The 22,900-nt window shown below is 40.1% G+C and overlaps 1 protein-coding gene across 1 annotated transcript; it reads right to left on the bottom strand.

The window, feature by feature from the left end:
• Nucleotides 1-596: 596 nt before the first annotated feature.
• On the bottom strand, nt 597-20,550 carry IFNAR1 (interferon alpha and beta receptor subunit 1). The gene is made up of 11 exons (XM_039857862.1): nt 20,303-20,550; nt 16,780-16,903; nt 13,170-13,348; nt 11,013-11,170; nt 10,787-10,928; nt 9,860-9,974; nt 6,822-7,021; nt 6,558-6,715; nt 5,895-6,045; nt 4,880-5,022; nt 597-3,709 (listed from the first exon to the last, which is right to left on the bottom strand). Exons 1-11 carry the CDS (start codon nt 20,418-20,420, stop codon nt 3,470-3,472), a joined length of 1,728 nt encoding a protein of 575 aa, XP_039713796.1. The 5' UTR covers nt 20,421-20,550; the 3' UTR covers nt 597-3,469.
• Nucleotides 20,551-22,900: the final 2,350 nt, after the last annotated feature.

Genomic DNA, 22,900 nt, shown 5'->3' with positions numbered 1-22,900 from the left:
TTGATTACCTAAACCCAAGACAAAAGGTAGTGAGACAAACTGGACGTTACTGGTATTGTTACTACTGTGAAGGAACAGCATTTCTTAGGCACCCAGAAATGAATGTTTGCTTCCCTGTCCATCTTGGAAAAGAAAAAATTGGAGGAAACTTATTAAAAACACTAATATAGAAAGGTTCACACTTGAATGTCAATTGTGTTCAGCTTCAGATTCAAATGTCTGTATGGCTGAGGATAATTTACATGTGGGATTGGAGAGTCTCCTTAGAAGGAGCTGATTCTGAGAAGTATTTGTAAAAAGCAAGCAGTTTAGTTCAAGCGAGCAGAGTAGGCAACACCACTGCAAACTCACAGGTTCAAGGCTGTGCTTCAGCCAAGTCTTAGGCTGGGGCTGTGGAAAAGAGAGAGCAAACAGACTCTTCGTCCAGGACAAGTGATGGATGGTGGCGACAGTGGTGGCTCCTTTGGGACTCAATGCTAGACGTCGGGACATTTGGCACAGGTATCAGCTCCCTCCGTTATGAACACCTTGTAAAGGCATCAGCTGCAGCACCTTTGCTGCACAGAAGTTTATTAAGTTCAAGCACAACGACAAAATCAAAGGCTTTTGGCCCCGATGTTTATTATATAAAACTGTTAACAGCAATAGGGTTTAAGACAAAAATACAAATGAAATAGAAGATATAACAGAAACACTGAAAACACTATGTCCTCCCACAACTCGGTAAACATATACACATTGTCAGAAACACCTACTTTGTTCAAATTTTTGTCTTTCATTCCTTTGTTATTCTCGGTGCATGTTCTACGTGGAAGGCACCGCATTGTTGCGGCTGTTGGGGACACAGTAATGAATACAAGAAAGTCCCTGCTCTCATAGGGCTCCCAGTCTCCTGGGGGCAGACAGACACCGGGTAAAACAAATACCTATCATGTCAGGTAGTCAAAGGGAACGAGGATGAAGGCGGGGAAAGGAAAGGTTCTGTACATGCTTCAAATTCTTAAGTGTTATCTGAGGCTGCTTTAAAACTCACAGCCTGAAAAAAAGATACAAATTCCAAGTCGTATTTTAAAATAGTTTTCTGTAGGTTACAAAATTCTGGCCAGACTCTACAGTTCACAGTTCTGAGCAGCATTTCTAATTTTATAACTAGAGTCTATACTAAGTACTTCATGGCTATACGAATGGAACATGGCCCGTATCACAAGTGCATACATGTGTAGTAGGTGTAAGCACACACGGATGTGTTCACAGACCCGTCACTGACACACATATTAATCTACACTACATATTAATGTAACATTAGTTCTGGCTGTAATGATGTAGATCTTCTACATAAATTCTTAGGTTATACCCAGCCTCTCCAAGAACTATCAATAGTGTGATGTGGAGGCTCTCAAGGACATGGTACTTCCAAGTACTCTTCAAAAAAAGACCACCTTACAAGCAAGCGCATCTGATTAAGCTACATGTGGACTATGAGGAAGAACGGACTTGAACTGCACTTCCTGTCTGGAAGAAGACAAGGCGAAAGTGAGGATTTTCCTGTTTGCTGCTGCTGCTGCCGCCAAATACACGTTCCTTGAAAGCCAGGGAGGTCTTACAACTTGAAGACCTGTGCTCCCACATCTTCGCACCCTAACGATTTCATTGGTCTCTTTTAATGTCTGAGTTTCCCCTCCTTCACATCTCACACAGGGAACGTTTCTTTCTAGGATACCCAGTCTGAAGCAGCTTTTTCCCAGTGGTAAATCGAGGGTCTGTGCGCTAGACGGGACGGGCCCTGCATGAAAGCCAGTGGTGGCAGGGTGTCATGCCACGCTCTTAACGTCCTCTTTAAAGAAGCTCATTTCCACAGACAAGGCCTTTCCAAACAAAGGGCCAAACTGGAAGGTCTGCTTTAAACTAAATGTTTCTGGTCAAAAAGTTCAAAAGGTTGAGTGTGTTCTGGGCACTGCAGGGAGTCTCCAGCAGAGATCTGTGTCTCAGAAGGGGAGACCCTCCCTGGTCCCCATGATGCCTGTGAGGAGGCTGGACCACAAGTCCAGGAAAGCGCACGCTGGGCCCTGCAGAGCTGCGAGCATGCTAGGGTCCCGCTGAGTGTCACAGCCCTCCCCCAGGCAGCTGCCTTCACCTTTTTTCCCACCCGGATGGAACTGACCTCAGCGGAGACTCCTCAGTAAACACATGACCCACCATGCTCTGAGCAGCTCCTTCTTCTTTCTCTGGTCACCATGGCAACCACTGAAGTTGACAATTTTGCCCTAGATTTCCTAGGCTTCCTTCCTGTGAAGGATCTCCACAAATAACCCCAAATATCAAATAGTATAAAAATAAGCTATAGGTGCCTTTGAAAAGCATCATATAATTTTTTAAATTAGGTGTTCTTCCCACTTAGATTTTCCCCCTCACCTTGATAATAATTTGCACTGTCTCGAGTACATGCAGGTAGAGTGGAATACTGCTGGACAATGCAGAGAAGCTGGCTTCATGTTAAAAATGACAGGTAAGCCATAAAAACAAACAATCCCATGTTAATAATTAAAAGCTGCTTATACACCTTATTCTTATTTTTCACTAAAGTCACCTGTTTCTTTCCTAGTGAATTATTCTACTTCTGTCTGTGTCTTTTCTACCGGTAGCATTTCCTGGTACCAAGGCTTCTTGCATACAGTGTCACTAACATCTACATACTCACACATCTTAAAACTAGTAACTTCTCTAATTAGACAATTTTCCATTTTTCTATAAATTCAATGATTGCAAATTCTAATCAGAAGTGATTCTAGTAAGTTATGAATCAGGAAGTCTTAATGTATAGTAAAAGATTACCTGGTTACTACGATGTAGGAGCCAATATTCTTGGGACAAATTGACAGAATTTCCCTGACAAATCCCAAGGACTATGTTTCTGGCATCTGCAGATGTTTTCTAGAGCAAGCTATTTTCCAGAAAATTTCTTCAGTGGAAGTGGTATTCAGCTTTTCTAAAGAATTTCCTAAGGGTCTGCTTTAGCATCAAAAGAAAAGACCAAATGTTCTAAATATCTTCTGAAAAATAATGAGCAATATTGGGAATGGAGAATCCATGACACATGCAGCAACCAGCAGCATCGTGACATTAACTGTTCGAACATAATACTACTTTTCGCCACAAACAGCAGTGGCACTTCACATGTCATCAGAACGACAGTGGGCATCTTTCGGATTTAACTCATCTCATCTAAATAAGACAGGTCCAACGACAGGTCTTATAAGACATTACACAGGGAAAAGAATATGGAAGACTTTTTTCCAAATTCCTGTAATTTCATCTGTCCTAAGTGGTTGTCTGTGTTTTTAGGACCTGTGATCGGATGTTTTTTTCTTCTCCAACAAGCAAATATCCTCTTGATAGTTACTGAGAGAAGCAAGGAGCTCAGGCTCCGAGTATAACTTCTACGAAACCCTCTAACAGAGCTCGTTTCTGTTCATTCAGTTTCCTCCTGTAAAAAGTCTTCACTTGTTTTACTTCCACTGTTTTCGTCTTCGTTCGAATAGTTTCCTGAATCTTGACTGGTTTGGGAATTATATATTTTGTGATTTTCATCAATTTGATTAGTTTCTTCTACTACAGAAATAGTGTCTATATTTTCAATTATAAAACATCTTTCAGTTTGTTCCTCAGAAGTGGAAAAAAATAGATTCTTTAGCGGCTGTTCGGAGAAACACTAATTGAAAAAAGAGAAAGAACAGAAACAAATTATTTAAAATAATAAAAATGTTTCCTAGTTCTAACAGCTTTAGTTTCTTAAGACCTAGAAAACCTGTCTTTTGGCATGCATATTAGAAAGCCAGCTAAGAGCCTATCACCTGCATGGTAATGTTTAGAATAAAACCATCGCCAGGGAGGTCACACACATCTTAACACCATTTCCGGTAAGCACATGCAGAGTGTCCAAGAAAGGGCCACTGGGCTCTCAGGGGCAGGGACCGTGGGAGCACGGGGGAGGACGGAAAGGGGAGGGCACTGGGGCTGTGAAGCTTTATTTTGAAATAATAAAAATTTTTGTACCCAATCCACAAATTTCTAGGACAAACAATAAATTAACTTTTCCCTGTTCAGCTAAGATTAGCTGTTGTAACTAGCTAGTTATAAGTTCTTTAAATAGTAACTATGAGTATTAGAGAATATAGGAATGATATTTAAAAACTCGGGCAGAAGAGTAAAATAGTTAATATTCACAGAGCAGTTTTACGGGGCTAAGCCCTTCTGGTTTATCTTCGTTGCTTACAACTCTATGGGATGGCATCGCTGGCTTCAGCTCACTAAGACCTGCTCGAGTTCGCAGCGCTCATATGTGCAAATACATTACAGCCTCTCAACAACCCACCTTCAGGTGTCTCTGAAGCCTGAGCTCTTAACAATACTCTCTGCCCTAGGCAGATTCTGTGCTTAGGTCTTCATCACTTAGTGCTTTCATGAAATACGCTGACCTCACAAGAGTGCCAACAAACAAGCAAACAAAAAACCAAAACGGAGAGGTGTCATGGGAGGAAACTCATGATTTGTTCTTTTATTTTCTGTGATTTCATCCCTAAAATACAATTTCTGCACTGATGGTAATGTTTTCCTCTGTGAATACAAAGACTTTCAATGGTAAAAACAAATCCCACAGTAGCCAAACTGCAGAAAAATATGAGATTCAGGACAAACTTCACCATCCCAAAGTTAGTTTACTAAAATGACTGTTTCCAAAGTTAGTTTACTAAAATTCTGAAGAAAATACCCAAATCAGTCTATATTATTTTCTAAAGAAAACATATATCCTGTTGAAATCAAATATATTTCCCCTCCATTTTAACAAAAATTCAGCTGTTGACAAAGAAAAGTAACATACCTCGTCTATAGTGGAAGGAGGCTTACTTGATGGAAAGAACACATAATTGATAAATTTCAAGAAGACCCTCACAACAAAAAGAACAACTGGGATCAAAAACGTGACGCAAATTCCAGTTATAAGCCAGGTTTTGGAAGTAGTTCCTAAAAACGAATAAGTGATGTTTAGCATCAATACGTTTTGACACACAAATACGTATGTTACACTTTTGCAGTCAGTATGAAGTAAGTATAACCATGTGAAAGGAACTCTATTAAATGAAAATCTATTAAATAATATCCTCAGAAATATTTCTGGCAGCACTAAGCCGACAACAGCTATAGGCGACGGCGTTTACTTTTTAAGGGTGGCCTGGGAAGTGAAGTAAGAGATCCTTAGCGAAGGATACGATACTGGCACACAGCTCCAAACATACACAGTATTCTCCAGCACTTCCATAATATGCAGCTGGCACAATGTAAGACATTCTGTGACTAAGCATCTATAGGCTACACTAGAAAACTGAAACACAGACTGGGGATAAGCCTTTCTCACATAAAAAAAAATTCACAACGGAACTAATTAAGTGATTTCTACATGGTAATTATAATAAGGATTACATAAAAATTATTTAATACTAAAAAATTACAGGAAAGTTAAGTCTTTCCCACACACAAAAAAATTCACAACGGAACTAATTAAGTGATTTCTACATGGTAATTATATTAAGGATTATGTAAAAAAGTTAAAAGTCTTATTTAATACTAAAAAATACAACAATTACAGGAAACTAATTATGCAGATATTGGATGAAATATAAAGCATTCAAAAACACTAAATTCAGTGGAGCTGTAATACTATTTTCTAAAACTGAAAGACAGCTTGAAGGTATACTTTTTAAATTCATATAGTTCATGAAAAAATATTCTCTATATATTTTTTCAGTAAAAAGGAAGTATTTTACAATTTTCAATGACTTGATTTATTTTTAAGTCTAGTTACATTTTTTGGAAAAGACATAATGAAACGTTCTGACCTGGTTTTGTTTTCTCGCACACAGTATCACTGAAAACACTGCTTTTATTCCCCTTTGGAGTCTCGATCAGTGCTCTGGCTTTGATACAATATACAGTCAGCGGTTTCAAGTTGGGAAAAGTAAAATCAGCTCTTTCCTTTACAATTTTACTCTATGAAAAAATAAGTATATCATTAATAAAATTTAGTCACTTCATAAAATCAGGAAATATCTCTTTTCTGAATTCTTTCAATATTCAATCTAAGACTGGCCCCCTAAGAACCACTTTTTGCCCGCTTGGAGGTGCCCTGCCCCAGGGGTGTGTGGCGTGTCTGGAGGTGGTTTTGGGGGTCACGGCTATGGGGGAGTGCTGAGAGAGAGTGGGTTAGATGCATGCTGGGGAATCGTGTAACGCACACTCCTGAGTTCTACCCCCGAGATTCTGACTGAGTAGGAATGGGCTCGGGGATCTCAATTCTGAAAGCCACTGGGGGCCCAGATGCAGGTGATCCATAACTCTGCCCTGCAAACAGGGAAAAATGCTAATATTTTTCATATTGTGAATATCTGAATTAATCGGCATTTTTTAAAAATTTAACAAATTTCTCTAAAATTTTAACTTCAAGCCTTTTTTTTTTTTTTACCCAATTATAACTTCCAAATTATACTACCTAGTCTTTTTACCTCAGCATTTGAAATGTTTTCCCAAAACCAAATTTCATAAATTAGTGGGAAATGCTGGTCCACGGACTCGTTCTGAGAGCCTTCTGGGGTGCTGAAACAGACCCGCAGCGAGTTGTTGTTAATGGGCTTCATGTCGATGACTGGAGGAAGTATGACAACTGGAAGAAATGTGTAAAGTCAGTGTTAACTTAGATTAGAAAAACAATTTTAAGAATCTGTACCAAACTGAAGAATTATAATCTAAAGTAAAAACTATTGGCTTACTTTGTCTGTCAATATCAAATTTTTCCTCTTCAGACCAAAAGGATGTGTTATTTCCATCAGATGCTTTGACACGGATAAAGTAATTTCCTTTTGGGAAAACATTTTGGGGAAAGACACACTGGGTAGTTGTGACATTTTCACAATTCGGTATTTGTTTCCATTTTCCTGAATAGTTCTCAAGAATCTTTGTCATAAAGGCACTTTTAAGACACAAAAAAAATTTTTTTAAATTCCAAACACATTAATTTAATAAACATTTTTATTGAGTATCTATAATAGGCTAGACGTTGTTAGAAGCTAAGGTTATAAAGATGAATAGTCCCCACCGTCAGGAAATTCGCAATCCAGTGGGAGAGATATGTATACAACACTAAAGAAAACTGAAGATCTTGCTCGTGCGTGATAAATGGTGTGCTAGAGTTGGCTGATACCAGTGCACAGAAATAACTCACATTTTCAGGAATGCCATGAGCCAGTTGTTAAACACAGCCACTACTAAAAGTTAAATTGTGCAAACTTACAATAAGTAAATTATATTAAAGGTAATATTCAAAACTCATTTTGTCTCATTTTACATTTTATTACCTATGCTCAAAGCTTTTATGTCTCCTTCAGTCATACGGTGGAGACCCCACGTAATGGAGTTACTAGGCATCTCTTCCAACTCCAGGCTCACTGACATCATGTCAGTATCCTGAAAGTGGCCACGGTGGGAGGATTTATATCATGAAAACCGGCAAACACTATAAATAAGGCTTTTCCCATTTGGTGTATGCTAATCATGCACCAGCACAACCATGGGTAAGTGCTATAACAGAGACATACACCAGTGTTTTAACAGCAAGTCTCAACAGAGTATGGGCATCTAACCGAGCCTGGACAGGTCAAGTCAGTTGCTGAGAAACCAACAGCTCAAAGCATCTCGATTTAAGCCTGGAACTATAATAGCTTCCTAACTAGTTGGTCCCCGTCTTTAGTTCACTGAAACACATACAATGCAACCATCTTCACTTTCCTCAAATACAGACCTCATGCTACCCAGCCCTCAACACAAAACTCCCAATGGCACCCAAATGCCTACGGGATAGTCTGAGGCTCAGCCTAATGCCATCCCATGCCCCTCTTTCTCTCATTGCTCTCCCATGCCCAAATGCTCTGCTGCTCTCAAGGCAGGTCCTGCCTACCGTGGTAGGCAAGATTCCAAGATGGCGCCCAGTAGTCCAGCCCCTGGTGCACACATCCTCCCCTTGGGCCTGAACGGACTCGCGAATTCCTGATTAGGCTACATTTCGCAGCAAAGGTGAAGAGATGTTACAAATGAAAGTAAGGTCCCAAATCAGTCGACTATGAGTTACTCAAATGAGACCCCTGGGTGAGCCTGACCTGAGAGGCTCCAGAGGTCAGAGATTCCCTCTTCTGACGCCCTTCAAGAAGCAGGCCACCAGGAGTTCTACAGGTGCAAGAAATGAATTCTGCCGACAAGCACACGAGCTCAGGGGAGGACCCTGAGCCTTGTGTGAGACCACAGCCCTCGCTGACACCTTGACTGCTGCCTTGTAAGACCCTGAGCAGAGGACTCAGCTAAGCCATGCCTAGACTCCTGACCAGAAGTCAGAGAGGTAATAAACGGTGTTTTTTAAGCTGCTAAGTTTGTGGTAGTTTGTTACAGAGCAATAGAAAACTAATACCTCGCCCTTACCCCAGCCTAATTTTAAATCCCTTCACATCCCAAGCTTTGCCTCGTGCTGCCGCCTGGCCTAGGATGCCCTCCTTTGTGCACTTTAAAACATCTGATTCAACAATCAAGGTCTGTTTACATCTCATCTCCTTCCAAATGGATTCCCTTCAGCCCCATCCAACATTGTATTTTCGATTTCTATAACCCTTATAATTTGTATACCACTCCTTGGTCCTAAATTACACTTAAGTCAGCTAACTGCTTTAGATTTCTAGAACGTGTTATATTCTGCTGTATCTTTACAATTTCTTCAGTGCTTTTTACAGTGTGGCAAGTAACCCCCAAAAACGTAGAGACCAGCCATCAGAAACCCCTATCCCTCTCTAGTCTGTAGCCCTATTATTTCACATACTTCTGAAAATGAAGCATACACAGATTACTGCAGCTTCCTGATCAGTCTGTGAGATTATATATATACTGAGGGGCACATATACACATAAAGGAGTTTCCATTATACAAACTCTTTTGGTTTAAAACTAACACTAAAGGACAGGGCCATCTATCACAGCAGCGTCAGCTTTCCCTCGCCCTCGATTTTTGTTTCTTTCTAGTCTCTTTCTTCTTACTCTTCCTTTCCTGCCTTACCTATACTTGCCTTTGGTCCCTCTATTCCTCGTCCCTCGATATTTCTTTCTTTTTCACCCCTTTTCTCCCATAATTCACCTCCCCTTCCACCTGATTTTCCTCTTCTCTTCTTGTCTATTTATCCCCTACAATTTTCCATCAGTGTAAACTATGTGCAGGTCTCTTCCACTATGTGGTGCTTAGACATCCATATTTGTCTAGTCTCCACTCGACCACACAGAACACACTCCCACTAAACTCCCACTAAAGTAATCACTAAAAAATTTGTCAAAACCACTTAAATAATAAAATGAGAAGGCTAACTTGAATTGAACGAGTCATAGTGACTGGACTGAAATCATTTCAAGGACTTATGGAAAAAGTGAGTCTGAAGAAAAGACCAGGGTCATACATTAAGCATTCCAGATTGGGGAAATACATACAACTAGCATTGTACCTTTTTTTTTTTTTGGTAAATTTTTTTTTTTTTAAAGAGCCCATAAGGACACTAGATATTAGACTATACCCATTTTACAACAAATGAAGAAACTAAGGCCAAAAGAGGTTAAGTGATTAGCTCAATGTCATCCAGTTAGTCACTAGCATAGCAAAAAAAAACACCTCTCATCAGTCAACGTGTGTGCAAGGAGTTGCAGGTGGCTGAAGTTGAGTGAAAAGCAGCATAATATACTGGGCAAAATAAACTGCAAGAGGAAATTTATGGATTAGAACTTACTGGAGCCACTGAGCTTGAAAAGTCACGTTTTCACGTGTGTAATTCCACTTAAGAACATAGACCTGATTTTTGGCACTGATTTGTATGTTTTCTGGTGGAGGCAGTTTATTTTCAACTGGAAGACAAAGAATATACAAAAGAGCATATATATTTACTCTAGTGACAGAGTATGTGGTAAGAATTCTTAACGGCATGGGCAAGAAGATAAGAGGCTTTCATTCTATCATTATGAGGTAACAGTTAAATAAGTTACAGTGTATATTCATACAATGTAATACCATATAGCTATTTAAAAGAATGCGATAGACTGACATACAAAGAGATCTTCAATAAATTAGATTAAGTAAGAAAGTTGTAAAATATATCCAACAAGATCCTATTTTTTAATTTAAAACACAGAATAACAATAAAAAACAAAAACAAAAAAACTATGTCTGTGTATATGCTGATATAAGTCCTGGAAAAAGTTTGAAAGGAGATACATAAACTGCTAGCAATGCTTATCTCTGATAAACAGAACTGAGGGTAGGAGGCAGGAGAAGAAAACTTTCCTTTAAACCACTCCCTATGGTTTGATTTAAAAAAACAAAGCTTATTAAATTTATAATTAAGGTAATAAACAAATTTAAGCTCCTATCAGTGACTTTAATTGTTGGCAAGATGTCACTGATTAAATATATCAAGATGCTTTCATATTTTAACGTTTCACTTATAAAGGTAGAATTTTTGGAAGACTAACTGTTCTTCTAGCAACTGCCTCCTCTTTTTTGTAGATTCTGAAGAAAATTTTTTGCTTATGTATGTGCTTTTGTTTTAATATCTATTAAACCATCGTATAAATTTCAGCAACTATGCAAAAAATGCCAAAATTAATAGACTGCCTATCTGTATACAGCTATTGAATCTAAAGCAAAACTTCCTCCTTACCTGTAGTATTTACACAATACGTTGGACTATAAAAAGCAACTTTTCTCTGTAAACGTAGTCCTGCTTTAACTTTTAAACAGTAAGTTGTCTCTGGTGAGAGTTTATTAATTTTACTTCTGGGAATAACAATTTCAGTCCTGTCCTTTAAAAAAGTACAAAGTCAAATTTTAGAATTAATTCACATTGTTTTTCTCTCATAGCAAACAAAGATAAAAATAATGCTTACTTCTAAACTTGAAGACTTTTTCCAGATGACTACGCTGTATATAAAGCTTGTACTAGCCGTGGCCCACATGGTACTGTTTTTTGTTCCAGGAGGAGAGATGTTTACTATTATTGCCTTATCTTCGGGATCTAAATGTACTTCTGGAGGACCAATGTGAGCTGCAAAAATCAAAACATTTACTATATAACCTCATTAATACAACACCGAACATTCATTCAACAAATAATTCTGATTGCTTAATATGTGCCTGACATAATAAAGCAGAGGCAGTCCCTTGTTAATGGAAATATGGCAAAAAAAAAAAAAAAAAAAAAGCAAGCCCAAACAAATACATATAACATCATGTGTGCTATAAGGAAAAATGAAGTACTCTAAAGGGACGGAGAATGGTAACAAGAGCTGATTAGTTAAGCCAGTCAAGAAAAGCCTCTCTGAGACACCTGAGCTGAGACCGCACTCAAATGTGGGAGAATGTCATGCAAATACCCAGGGGAAAAGTAGGTACTCCAAGCTGGGCCTGCAGCAAGTGCAGGGCCCCTAAGACGGGAAGGTGCTCGCCATTTCCAAGAGACAACAGGGGGGCTCGAATGTCTGAGAGGTAGAAAATGAGATGTGAGAGGTAGTTAGCCAGGTAATAAAGAACTTGAAGGCTGAGACTGGAGGAGTGCCATAGTATGATCACCCCGATTTACCTACGAGGGAGCAGGGAGACCAGAAGTAGCTATTGCAATAGTTCAAATGACAAAAATGGCTTGATGAAGGCTCGCAGCAGGAGTGGAAGTGACAAGGGGTTGGATTCAGGATATACTCTGAAGGTTGATCATTCACAATATGTTGACAGATTAAATGCAGGACGTGAGGAAAAGAGACGTTAAAGACGATGCCAAGGCGCTTGGCCTGAGCAAACAGATAGGTGGTGTCATTAACAGGGATGGAAACGCTGCAGGAAGAGCTGGTTTCCAGGGGAAAGATGAAGAGCTTTATTTGGCCATTCTAAGTTTGAGACGACTTTTAGGGATCTAAGTAGGGACGCTGAACAGAGCTGAAGAGTGATACAAATCTAAAGGTAAGGGGACGAAAAATGGGGCTGGAGATACCATTTCGGGAGTTAAGAGCATAGAGATGGTGCAGAAAGAGAAGAGGTGAAATGACTGGGCCCTGCGGCAGTTCAACACTGCAGGGTCTGAGAGATGAGGAGAAACTGGCCAAGGCATGGCCGACGAGCAGGAGAGCCAGAAAGAGCAGTGCCCTAGAGATCCAGGGATGGAAGGGTTTCACAAAAAGGGAGGGACGACCATGTCGATGCCACAGAGGAATGGAGCCAGAAGATGACTGGGAACACAACTGGCATCATGCAGGTCGCTGGTGACCTGGACAAGAGCGGCTTGGGTGTCATGATGAGGAACGAAGCTCGAGTGGACAGGGCTGAAGAGGAAGTGGGGGGAGAAGAGGTACAGATAACTCCGAGTTTCGAACAGGGCGGGGGTTCCCAAACTTTCTGGTCTCGGGACCCCTTTACACACTTAAACTGAGGATCTTAAAGAGCTTTTCTTTATCTGGGGTATGTCTTTCAATATTTAGCATATTAAACACTAAAACTGAAAATAACTTAAAGTATTTATAAATTTACTAAAAATGATAAACCCATTACATGCTAACAAATGTGTGTTATGAAAAATTAACTCTATTTCCCCAAACCAACCAACCAAAAAAGCTTAGCGAGAAAAGTGGTGCTATTTCACGTTTTGATCAAATCTCTGGAATGTCTGGCTTAATAAAGAAGACACATGTATCTCACACTGACTCCTGTATTCAGTCTCCAAACCACACATCAAACACCAGCGTACACTCAAGAGAGAATTTAAATGAAAAAGGCAAACGAGTCTTCCGAATTATTACGAAATTGTTTTGGCTTGACCTCCTGAAAGGGTCTTGTGGACTATGCGTTAAGGACCGCTAGTACAGGGAAAGCAGAAAAACGAGTCCATAGCAGGAATGAGATACAGGTTTAAGCGAATCTTTGTGTGTGTATACGCGCGCGCGTGTGTGTCCGTGTGTTTAAGATGGGAGATTTTCATCACGCATGAGAAGCGAGGTGTTCTGGTAATACTTAACAAAGAATATAATGTAATTAAGCTGGCGACTTTTTTTTTTTACCTTGTTTAATTGGTATAAATGAGTCAACTATAGACCATGAAGACACGTTGTTTCCTTTTTCTGCTCTTATACGCAAATTAAGTTCTTCAAAAACATTTATCTTGAGTGGAGAAAAGTCGCATTTCGTACCAGTAATATTTTGACACCCAGGTAATTTTTCCCAATTATCCATCCCAGGCCTTTAAAATAAAAAAGCAACAGAATGAATAAGCAAATGTATAAACACAAAAGAGCATTTCTAGTTTAAGTAGTTACTTCTTTTACTTGAGTTCATATCCTGTTAACATTTTAAGTGTGTAACATTCCACTCTTTTTCCATGCATATATACCAAGTTATTATTCATAAAAAGGATTAATTCTGACATAAAGTTACTTTTTAATACGGTTCTATAATTCTGTGGGTGGTTTAGATTTCAAAGAAGCAGAGAAAGAAATGACCCGTAGGTAAAAGTGGACTCAGAGTCAGCTTTGTTATGTGACTTCTGGCCAACTACTTTGTATTTCTGGATCTTCTCTTTTTAACTGAAATTCTGGGAACTAAATTCCGTCTGATCTCCTCCTATGAACAGATTTACTAGCCCTAAGAAAGACCTTAGAATCAATATGGTTTGAGAATTTCCTCCGCCCTCCTCAAAACCAAAACATCCCTTCTACTTGCGGATCTCCTTAATTCCTTCTATTACATCACTAGAAACAAAGAACTTAAAATGTTAACATAAACTAATAAATTCCTCAAAGTGGATTTCGTCAATCGAAAAGTTTAAGTGATTAATATCAGATTCTTCAAATACATGAAGAAATCAAGTTGGCAGCCTGTGCCCCAAACACAAAGGACCTGTTGCCACAAAGAGGAAAGAAGTCTGAAGCGAAGGTCAGACGTCTATGGTCAGCCCTGCCTACCTTAGCCAGGCAGAGAAACTATCCTCTGAGAAGGCATTTTTGTCAAGCTTAATTTGTAGTTCTAGCATCAGCTGACTTTTTTTGGTAATACTGCAGACTTCGTTTAAAGATGCTTTATGACAACAGAAACTAGGGATGAAATCCAAATAATTTTGGTGCTGCCCCAAATCCAAGTCTACCTTATTTTTCAAAAAGGAAACATTTTTTTTTTTTTTTTAGATTACCGTAAATACACACTAGCATACAGAATCCTTCCTTCCCGGCCAGTTACCTCTTCTACTTTACCTACCTGAGCTCTAAGATTAGAGCTGGTATTAATGACATTTATTTTAATTTAACAAAAACATTCCTCAAAAACTCCTCCGTATCTCGAAATCCAGATTTTTGGGAGATAGTTTTGGTTTTTTTTTCAAATGGCATTTATTAGAAAATACAATTCCAGGGAAAGTAGGAGATACAAAGAAGTCTGGGAAGTGAGTAAAGCACAGACATCTTTAAATCAGGGGCATAAAGGGTCAAAATAAAATGAGCTACTGGCAAAAAGTAACGTGTCTATGGTCCATTCATCTGGAAAACTCTTATATAAACAGAAACTTTATTAAAAATTTAAAACTAAGCCCTGGTATTGTTTCAACTCACCCTCACTTTTACATCCGTCTTTCCTGCACACTCTGTTACAACTGCTTTTGCATATAAGGGAGCCACTGTAGCAGTAGCTACTTTTATTCCTTAAAAAAAAAAAACTTTACCACATACAGTATTTAGATGAGAACAGAATATAATTTAAAAATGAATATGCAACCAATGTAATATTCAGTTCATAAAACAGGTTTCATAATGTAACTTCATGCCATCTTTGTCTCATTCACTAATGTAGTCTAAGCACCCAGAAGAGTGTTTGGCATTAAAGGCATTCAGTATCTGTTGAATGAAAGAATACTACTACACACTACATACACCATAACAAATTTTAGCTATAGGTCACAAACAATGATGTCTTAGACAGCATGGATTCTATAGGCATTGATATCCTAATAGCTTATTTATGTGCCTGTGTATCATTTACCACCAGTGACATACGTGCTACATTCTGAGAAACACCATACGTACTAAAAAATACCGGTCTACTGCTGATACTAATTACACTTCAACTGATCACTTACTCCATGCCACTGTTCTGAGCACTTTATATATAATTGTTCGACACTGATAAACACCTTCTTAGACACTTATTATTGGGGTATCCTAGCCCAGTTTGCCTAGGACAGTCCTGGTTTAATCTTGTTTCAGCTTATGCAAAATTAAGTGCCTCTTTTCACTCTCAAAAGTATCCGTTTGGATGCTAAATTACGTGTGGTCATAGTTTTTACTTAACAGATAAGGAAACTGAGATAGAGGATGCATAAGTAGCAGAGGATGGATTAACCCAAGCATCCTGGCTCAAGTCCCGATTACACTGCAGTACACTAATGCTATATTGTCTCCCCAAAGCTGCAGTCTGGCATATTTCGACAAAGCAACTGTTTATAAAGCTAACAGTACAGAATAAAGTAAGAACACACTGAAATAATGCATCTGATGCTAGAGTCAGAATGGAAGGGTAATAGATGATTGTGGACTGGAGAATTTAAGATAAGCAATGCAACGTGTGGAGGCACAAGAACGTGAGAGCACTGTCGACTGCTCTGTTCTTTATTATGTGGGTAACTTTAAAGAAGGGGATCTGACGTCTTCTTTGTTATACTTAAAACAGTTGTTTTAAGAATGTTCTGAACTAAGGCAAAAAATAAAATTGGTAACAAAACTCAAAGTTCAATTTAAAGAAAACTTCTAGAGATAAAAACCCTTACATTATCAATTCTGAGAAAAACCATACACGTATTTGTGAACATGTACACACACATATATATATCCATACCTGTGCTCTCCCACACACACATTACTGTTTATTAACAATCAGCTGGAGAACAACAGTGCCACAGCCGTGGGTGAAGTGATGGGATCCTGGTGCTGAAGGTCCTATGCCTTGTTTCTTCGCTGCCTCATTACCTGCCTGCTCTTTCCTGGACAGGTAGTGTGGTGAGCACACAGGCCCCAACACTCCAAGCAAAGTACTGTTATTTCCGGAGCCCTGTTTCCTTCTATAATCCTTTCTTCTGCAAGTTTCTGCCTGCCTATCTTCTTGGTATTTATTAAGTAGAAAGTTAGGACTAGGGAGGAGGAACTGAAACTCCAAAAATATCAGATCTGTGGAAATGCAGGGTCTGCCATACTGATGTTTATAAATGGCATGTAAGTTAAAATGTCGTGTGTGATGGAGATAATAGGAAACCCTGACCAGACAGACCTGGTGTCCTATTCCAAAACCGTGGCTAGGCCCTTTGGGGTTCTCTCCCATATCCTCAAGTTATGGTGATGTTCTAGTCCAGAGCCAGATTTATATTTAAAGAACGTGGAGCATCCAGAACAGAGAAGGTATGGCTGTGGACAAGGAAGCTGTCTGCCACTGGTGTCCCCCAAATCTCTTGTGTCAAAAGTCCAAAGATAAATTTGACTGTCTATATTTGTAGAGGTGAAGTTATAAATATTATGAAATTTCTTTAAAAAATGGAAAACCCAAATGTTTCACAAACTGAAAAAAAAAATGTGGTGTTAAAATTATAAGAATTCTTCAGATGATTCTGGCAAAGCAATAAGCAGAGTCACATACGTTTTATAATCTGCTGAAAAAGTCACATTCCCGACAGACTCATCGCTCTGGTTCCACTTCAGGATAAAGGTGTCATCAATGATGTAGACCTCTACATTTTGGGGAGATTTTAAGTTTGTTTCTCCTATAAAGGTAACAAGAAAGAAGACAGTTACATGTACACCACAGACATTTTTAAAAACGTTATTATTCTCTTCACATCACTGATTAGAGAATGAATGTTTAAATATAACAATTAAGTATATAAAATATTTAAGAACACCTAATGATTGATCTCAGGATAGAGAGGTTGCTAATTATATCTCTGCATCTGAGAGAGCTAAAACAAGATTTTTTTAATCTATAAAAAGTGCTGAATGTCCATTATATCTCAGTAAAGGTGGAAAAACAAAGGAAAAAAAGTAAGTGCTGTTTTTTAATTGAAAAAGAAAACAGTCTTTCTATAAAAATAGAATTTTTGTTTGGTCTGGAAGAGATTCTGATGTTATGGACACAGGGTTCAAATGTTTGGTTTCACATTCTATGTTTGAGATAGACACGTGCTTCATAGACCCTGATAGAGAACTGAACAGATGTGATTTCAAAGTTGACAGCTATTCACAGGAAATGAATATTCACATTAACCAAATCGAGAGGGGTATGAATGTTTATGTCAGCCAAGCCCTATAGGAACCTGAAAAAGTCCTGACTGCCGAACTAATCAAGTCTGAACCTTCTGTTTATTTTTAAGGACTTCTAGAGACCTACTTGATTTCTTACATTGCTAGTACCAATTTTACACCAGGTAGATGCCCTCTCTTCTCATTTTTCCTTTCTGGCCCCTCCGATCCGCATTAATCTTCCTCTCTGACCACCCAAATCCTCCGAGAGCCAGCTCAAGTTAGATCCCTGCTAGAAAACTTTTCCTCATGGTCTTGTTCTTTCTTCATATGCTGCACCACGAATCTGTACTGCTCAATTTCATACAGAAGTAGATGAAAAAATAAATAAAGCCCATCACCCGATATCCAGTAGGCTCTCAAAACTTGGTGAAAAGATCTTTAAAAAATTGCTTCTTTGTGTTAAACACAAATCTCCAACTGTCAAGTTCTTTAAGGGCAGGTCTATCCAACTTCGTACTTAATCCACATTTCTCAGAGTACTCGGCGTAATGCCGAGTTCACATGAACTTTTTCAACATCGCAAAGGTCTGATCTTTCACTATGATAAACTATAATTTTTCAAAGACCAGCTTTTAAATTTATTTCTGGTTCCTACAATATTTCTAGCCTTTACTTCTGCCTCAGGGCAAGCATATTTTCTCCTTGCAGACTTTTTTGAGCACAGGGTCCTTGTGTAGAACTTCCTTCATTGGGACTGTTTCCTCTGCTTTCCAGTTAGAAATATTATGGTATGTCGTCAAAGGTAAAACATTTAAGATTTTCTGAATTTTTTTAAATTCGGGAGCTACTCGTTGAGTGCCCCCACCCCGTTTTCCGTTTCACACTCGTATTCTCTGAGACTTCATCCCTGAACAGAACACCTCCCCTAATCCCACTCGTCTGAATTTAGTTCCCATCCCATTTGTTGGAATTTTATAGACTCTGTGCAACTAAAGGGCAGTGATTGGGCTTACAGGGATTAACAAAAGATCTGATGGCATCTGCAGTATCTAGTCTAGAATATTCTAATTCTGTAATTCTGGGCCTTGACACAGGAAGAGGAAATCTGATGGGGTATAGCCAGGAAAACCCTCAGGGAAGCAATCCTGCTAAAGGAAGGAGACCTGGAGCTAGAGACATCCTGGCATTTGAGAGATCGACAGATAAAAGGACAGAGACTTGGAAATAGAGTTATTAGACAAGATTTTAGATTTTATATTTTGTTCTATTAGTATTAGCAATATCTTCTTGATAATAATTTCTTTCACCCTTTTAGCACGCAAAATGCATAGATGGGCATTTAATCCAAACTTCTATTTATACAACTGGTTGTTTCCAACCCTCACATTCACAATGATGAGCAGATGCAGTTTATTATTTTTTTAAAGTCTAATATAAATCCAAATACATAACATCCATACAAATATAAATTTCCTACCCTATTTTTGGATCGTTTTCCTAGGCTGGGGTCCCAGAACTGCATTCACTAGGTTGAAAAGCATGAATGTTGTTAAGAATTTGAAAGATAGAGCAACATTATGATCTCAAGTTAGGGCTAGCATTTCATTTAGTTTTGAACATTACTATTCCTTTGGGAAAAAGTAAATTAGTTAATTGAAAGATAACATAGAGGTGGATAACAAAGAATTTAAATCGTCTGACCTTTAGGGAAACAGTCTAGTCTTAAGCACTGGAGGTCTGAGGCCAGAGTCCCAGGGTCTGATTTCCCACTCAGCCACTGGCTAGCTGGATGGCCTTAGGCAAATTACACAATCTCTGTGTCTTAGTTTACTTATTTGCAAAAGGAGGATAACAGTGCCCAGCGGTTGTTTTGAAAGCTGAAGGAATTTATACCTTTACAATACTCAGAGTAGAGCCTGGGCACATAATTAAAAGCACAATAAATGCTAGCTGTGTATAAAATTGATTTTAGCAGCTCTAATGTAGATTAGAGTTAGGATTCCAATGCACATCTTCCTGGAAAACTCTGGGGGGAAATTCTTATATTAAAGCAAACATGAGTTTAATGCAAATTTTCATTAACGAAAGACTCCAAAGTACCACGGGTTGCACCAAGACCCCTACTACCACTCCTTCTGCTATACTGTGGAAGAGTTTGAGAAAGAGGATACCATGTATCACGTTGGGGTACGCTTTTCTAAGGCAACAGTTAACTATCTGAATCCACTAGGCGGTTTCCGCGACCTCCAGGATTCCTGACCGTGGTCACTTGGGCCCTGCTTCTCTTTGGGTACCCCTCCCTCCTCACTGCAAAATCAACTTTGTAATAGTTGCCATTCCCCAGATAATCCCGGCTAAATATTAAGGCGGGCAGCAAACGAGTCTGGTGGATCCTAGCCTTCATATTTTGGCTGTGTAGTTTCCTTTTATCATTACTTTTTATTAGGCTGCAAGAATCCTTGCAACCCTCATTGCCCTCCTACGTGAGACTGAATAACTGTTCACTAAACGAAGGATAAGCATTTCAGGAACAGTAGCAGAGTTCTTGGCTAAAGCCTTATGATCAAACGGTCCAGCCGAGATGCCCGATTTTTCGAAAAGACACAAACTCGACACGAATCTACACGAAAGCTCCCGCACACGCAAGGCCACGGGGGTAGGAGCCCAGGGCGTGACCGAAGGCCAGCGGGTGGGCGCCCCCGGCACGGGTGCGCTGGCTGCCAAGCGAGCGGCGAGCAAGGAGCCTTAACACCACTTGCCTAAGGCGGTTTCAATACGAGCGCTGTGGCCACGAGGACCAGAGGTCCCCCAGACGGACATCTGTGTTCCGCCAACCCCCTCCGAGGCCGTGACTTCCAACGCCGACACCGCCCAGCCTCACGCCCCGCCTCGGAGCCTGCGCCGGGAACCTCGTCTCTCACCTGCGGCTGCGGGCGACACCCACGGCATGCCAGCGACCGACACTAGGGTCGCCACGCCTAGGAGGTCGAGCATCGTCCGCGGGGCGCCACCGACCTCACTAGTCACGTCCTGGGCCATCGCACGCAGCTGTTCGGTTCCGTACACAGGACGCCGCGGGGTACAGGCCGCGCCCCGACGCTCATCCCCCACGCTCCGCGGCCTCCCCGACCACCCCGGCACGCCCCGCCATTCTCCGCGCTCGCCCGCCCTCCCGCGCACGCGCCTCACTCGCGGATCCCGCGCCAGGGCCGCCCAGTGCGCACGCGCGCACGCGCGCGGCCGCCCCCTTCCGGCCTGTGACCGCCCCCTCGCGGCCCGCCCTTGCCTTCTCGGAAGGCCGCGGCTAGGTGGAGCGCGGGGGCCAGTGCGCCTGCGCGGGTCTCGCGGTCCGGGAGTCGCCCCCAGATCCGGCTGGTTGCTGGCCGAGCGCCCTTCGCGCGTTCTCCGCCCGCGCCTTTCCTCGCCCGGCCCGCGTCGCGGACTCGGAGGCTTCGGAGAGCAGTATGGGGATTAAAAGAAGCTGGAATGAGGAAACCGCCGAGCGGCCCAGGCCGTGCCCTGGGCGCAGGGCGCTGTGGGCGAATCCAGAGTTAGATCTGGACACGGCTGGCGCTCGAGGCGGCCTCGCGGAGGGGGTACGGGCCCCGGCGAGAGAATCACGAGGCCTCCGGGCTTGCGGTGGTCTCCAGAACAACGGACTTTTAAACTCTTTTGATTAATTCTTATCAATAAACCATTTGAGTCCGCCATTCAAATGGTTATTTAAATACCTTAATAGATTAGGTACATTACGAAGATAAGCAAAATGAAAAGGAAAGGAGAGGTGAAATAAGCAATCAAGTCTTAGCTGTTAATTATAACACCTAACAATATTATCAGTTACATGGCAAAATGAATATTTGTAGAGGACAACACGATTTGAACATGCCTTATAAGAAACTGAGGTGTAATTTACATACCATGAGATTCACCCATTTAAAATGAACATTGATTTTTAGTAAATCTGTCCAGGGTTGTTTGGCTTCTTTTTTAAAAACTTTGGGTTATCACTTTGCAGTTCAGCGATTCTTCGTTTTGATTCTGAGTATGTCAGTGCTTTGTTTTAACGATGTAATAGATGGAAAAATACCCGATGAGAACATATGATCCAAAGGAAGAGGGAAATTCCTGCTTATAACTAATTAGTGAATTATGCTCATGTTAAAAAGCCTTTCCAACGACTCTCTGAAAGTTTTAATTAAAAATCCACTTCCTGCTGTCCAAACGTTGTTCTTGCAAAACTATTTGGAATAGGTTGCATTTTTACATTTAGAACAATAGGCCCCAAACCGATGGAAACATCTCATTTGAAAGATTTTTAAACATTCCTGCCGCCCCCGTGCCTTTAGTGGGCAGCTAGAGTTTTTATAGATGTACAGCATTTTTGACAACAGAAATAACATCCAAATGGAAATATCCCCAAATATTTAACCATGCAAGTTATATGTAGCTTATACTTACAGTTTCTTTTGATTTTCACTTGCTCACAGTAAAAGCACTTTTAAAGAATTTAAAGTCAATGGTTTGTTGTGTTTTTCAGTTTGAGACAGAACATGGTAATATCCACTTGTTAAAAAATGGTGGGTAAATATCTCTTGTAAAAATATAATTCATCTCTGGGTTGACAGCATTTGCATGATACAGATTTTCATGGTCTTTCCTCATCTTAATGCGGAAATATATTGTAAATATTGGATTATATTTTAATAAAATTTACCACAGGTGTGACACCCTGTAGCGCTTTATGCAGTTCAGTTTCAATTTATTTGCTCTAATAGTTTGTGGGTGAAGCATAAATTAATTTCCCGTGTGGTGGATGCTAGCTCTCTAACCTTAACTCAGATCCCCCACTCCTTTATTCAAGTCAAAATGATCCATCAGAGGTTAGACTTGTAGATTATTTTTATTAAATTCTTTTAAAACTTTTGTTTTGAAATAATTGCAAATGTACAGAAAAGTTGCAAAAATAGTAAGAGAGAACTTTGTATCCTTTGCCCAGATTCAAAAAATTGTTAATAGTTTGTTATATTTGTGCTTTCTCTCTGTTTATATACACACAAATATAGGTACAGACTCCTCGTGTGTGAGTGTGTGTGCGCGCGCGTGCGTGCGCATGCTTCCCTGAACTTTTTTAGATCTGGCCTTGGTCTTTCACGACACTAACTTTTTATAATACATGCCAGTTATTTTATAGATGCTTCCCAGTTTGGGCTTGTCTGATGTTTTCTCACGATTAGATTCAGATTATGTATTCCTGGCTGGAATACTGCATAAATTGTGTGCTGTCCTCAGATAGCCCATCTACAGGCAGGCTATGTCTGTTCTCTCCTTATTGGGATGCTAATTTTGATCATATGGTCAAGTGTTATCCAGTTTCTCCACCGTATAGTTACTATTTTTCCCCTTGCAACTAATTTGTGGATACATACCCTGAGATCCTGCAAATAACTGTTCTTCATCAAACTTTTTCAGAACTTTTCTAGAATTAGCATCCGTTAATGACCCCTGCCTGAACCAGT

This window comes from Pteropus medius, unplaced genomic scaffold (genome assembly GCF_902729225.1).
Source record: "Pteropus medius unplaced genomic scaffold, Ma_sr-lr_union100, whole genome shotgun sequence".
NCBI lineage: Eukaryota > Metazoa > Chordata > Mammalia > Chiroptera > Pteropodidae > Pteropus > Pteropus medius.
Note: the sequence above shows the minus strand (reverse complement) of the source record. Positions and strands in the feature narration are given on the sequence as shown.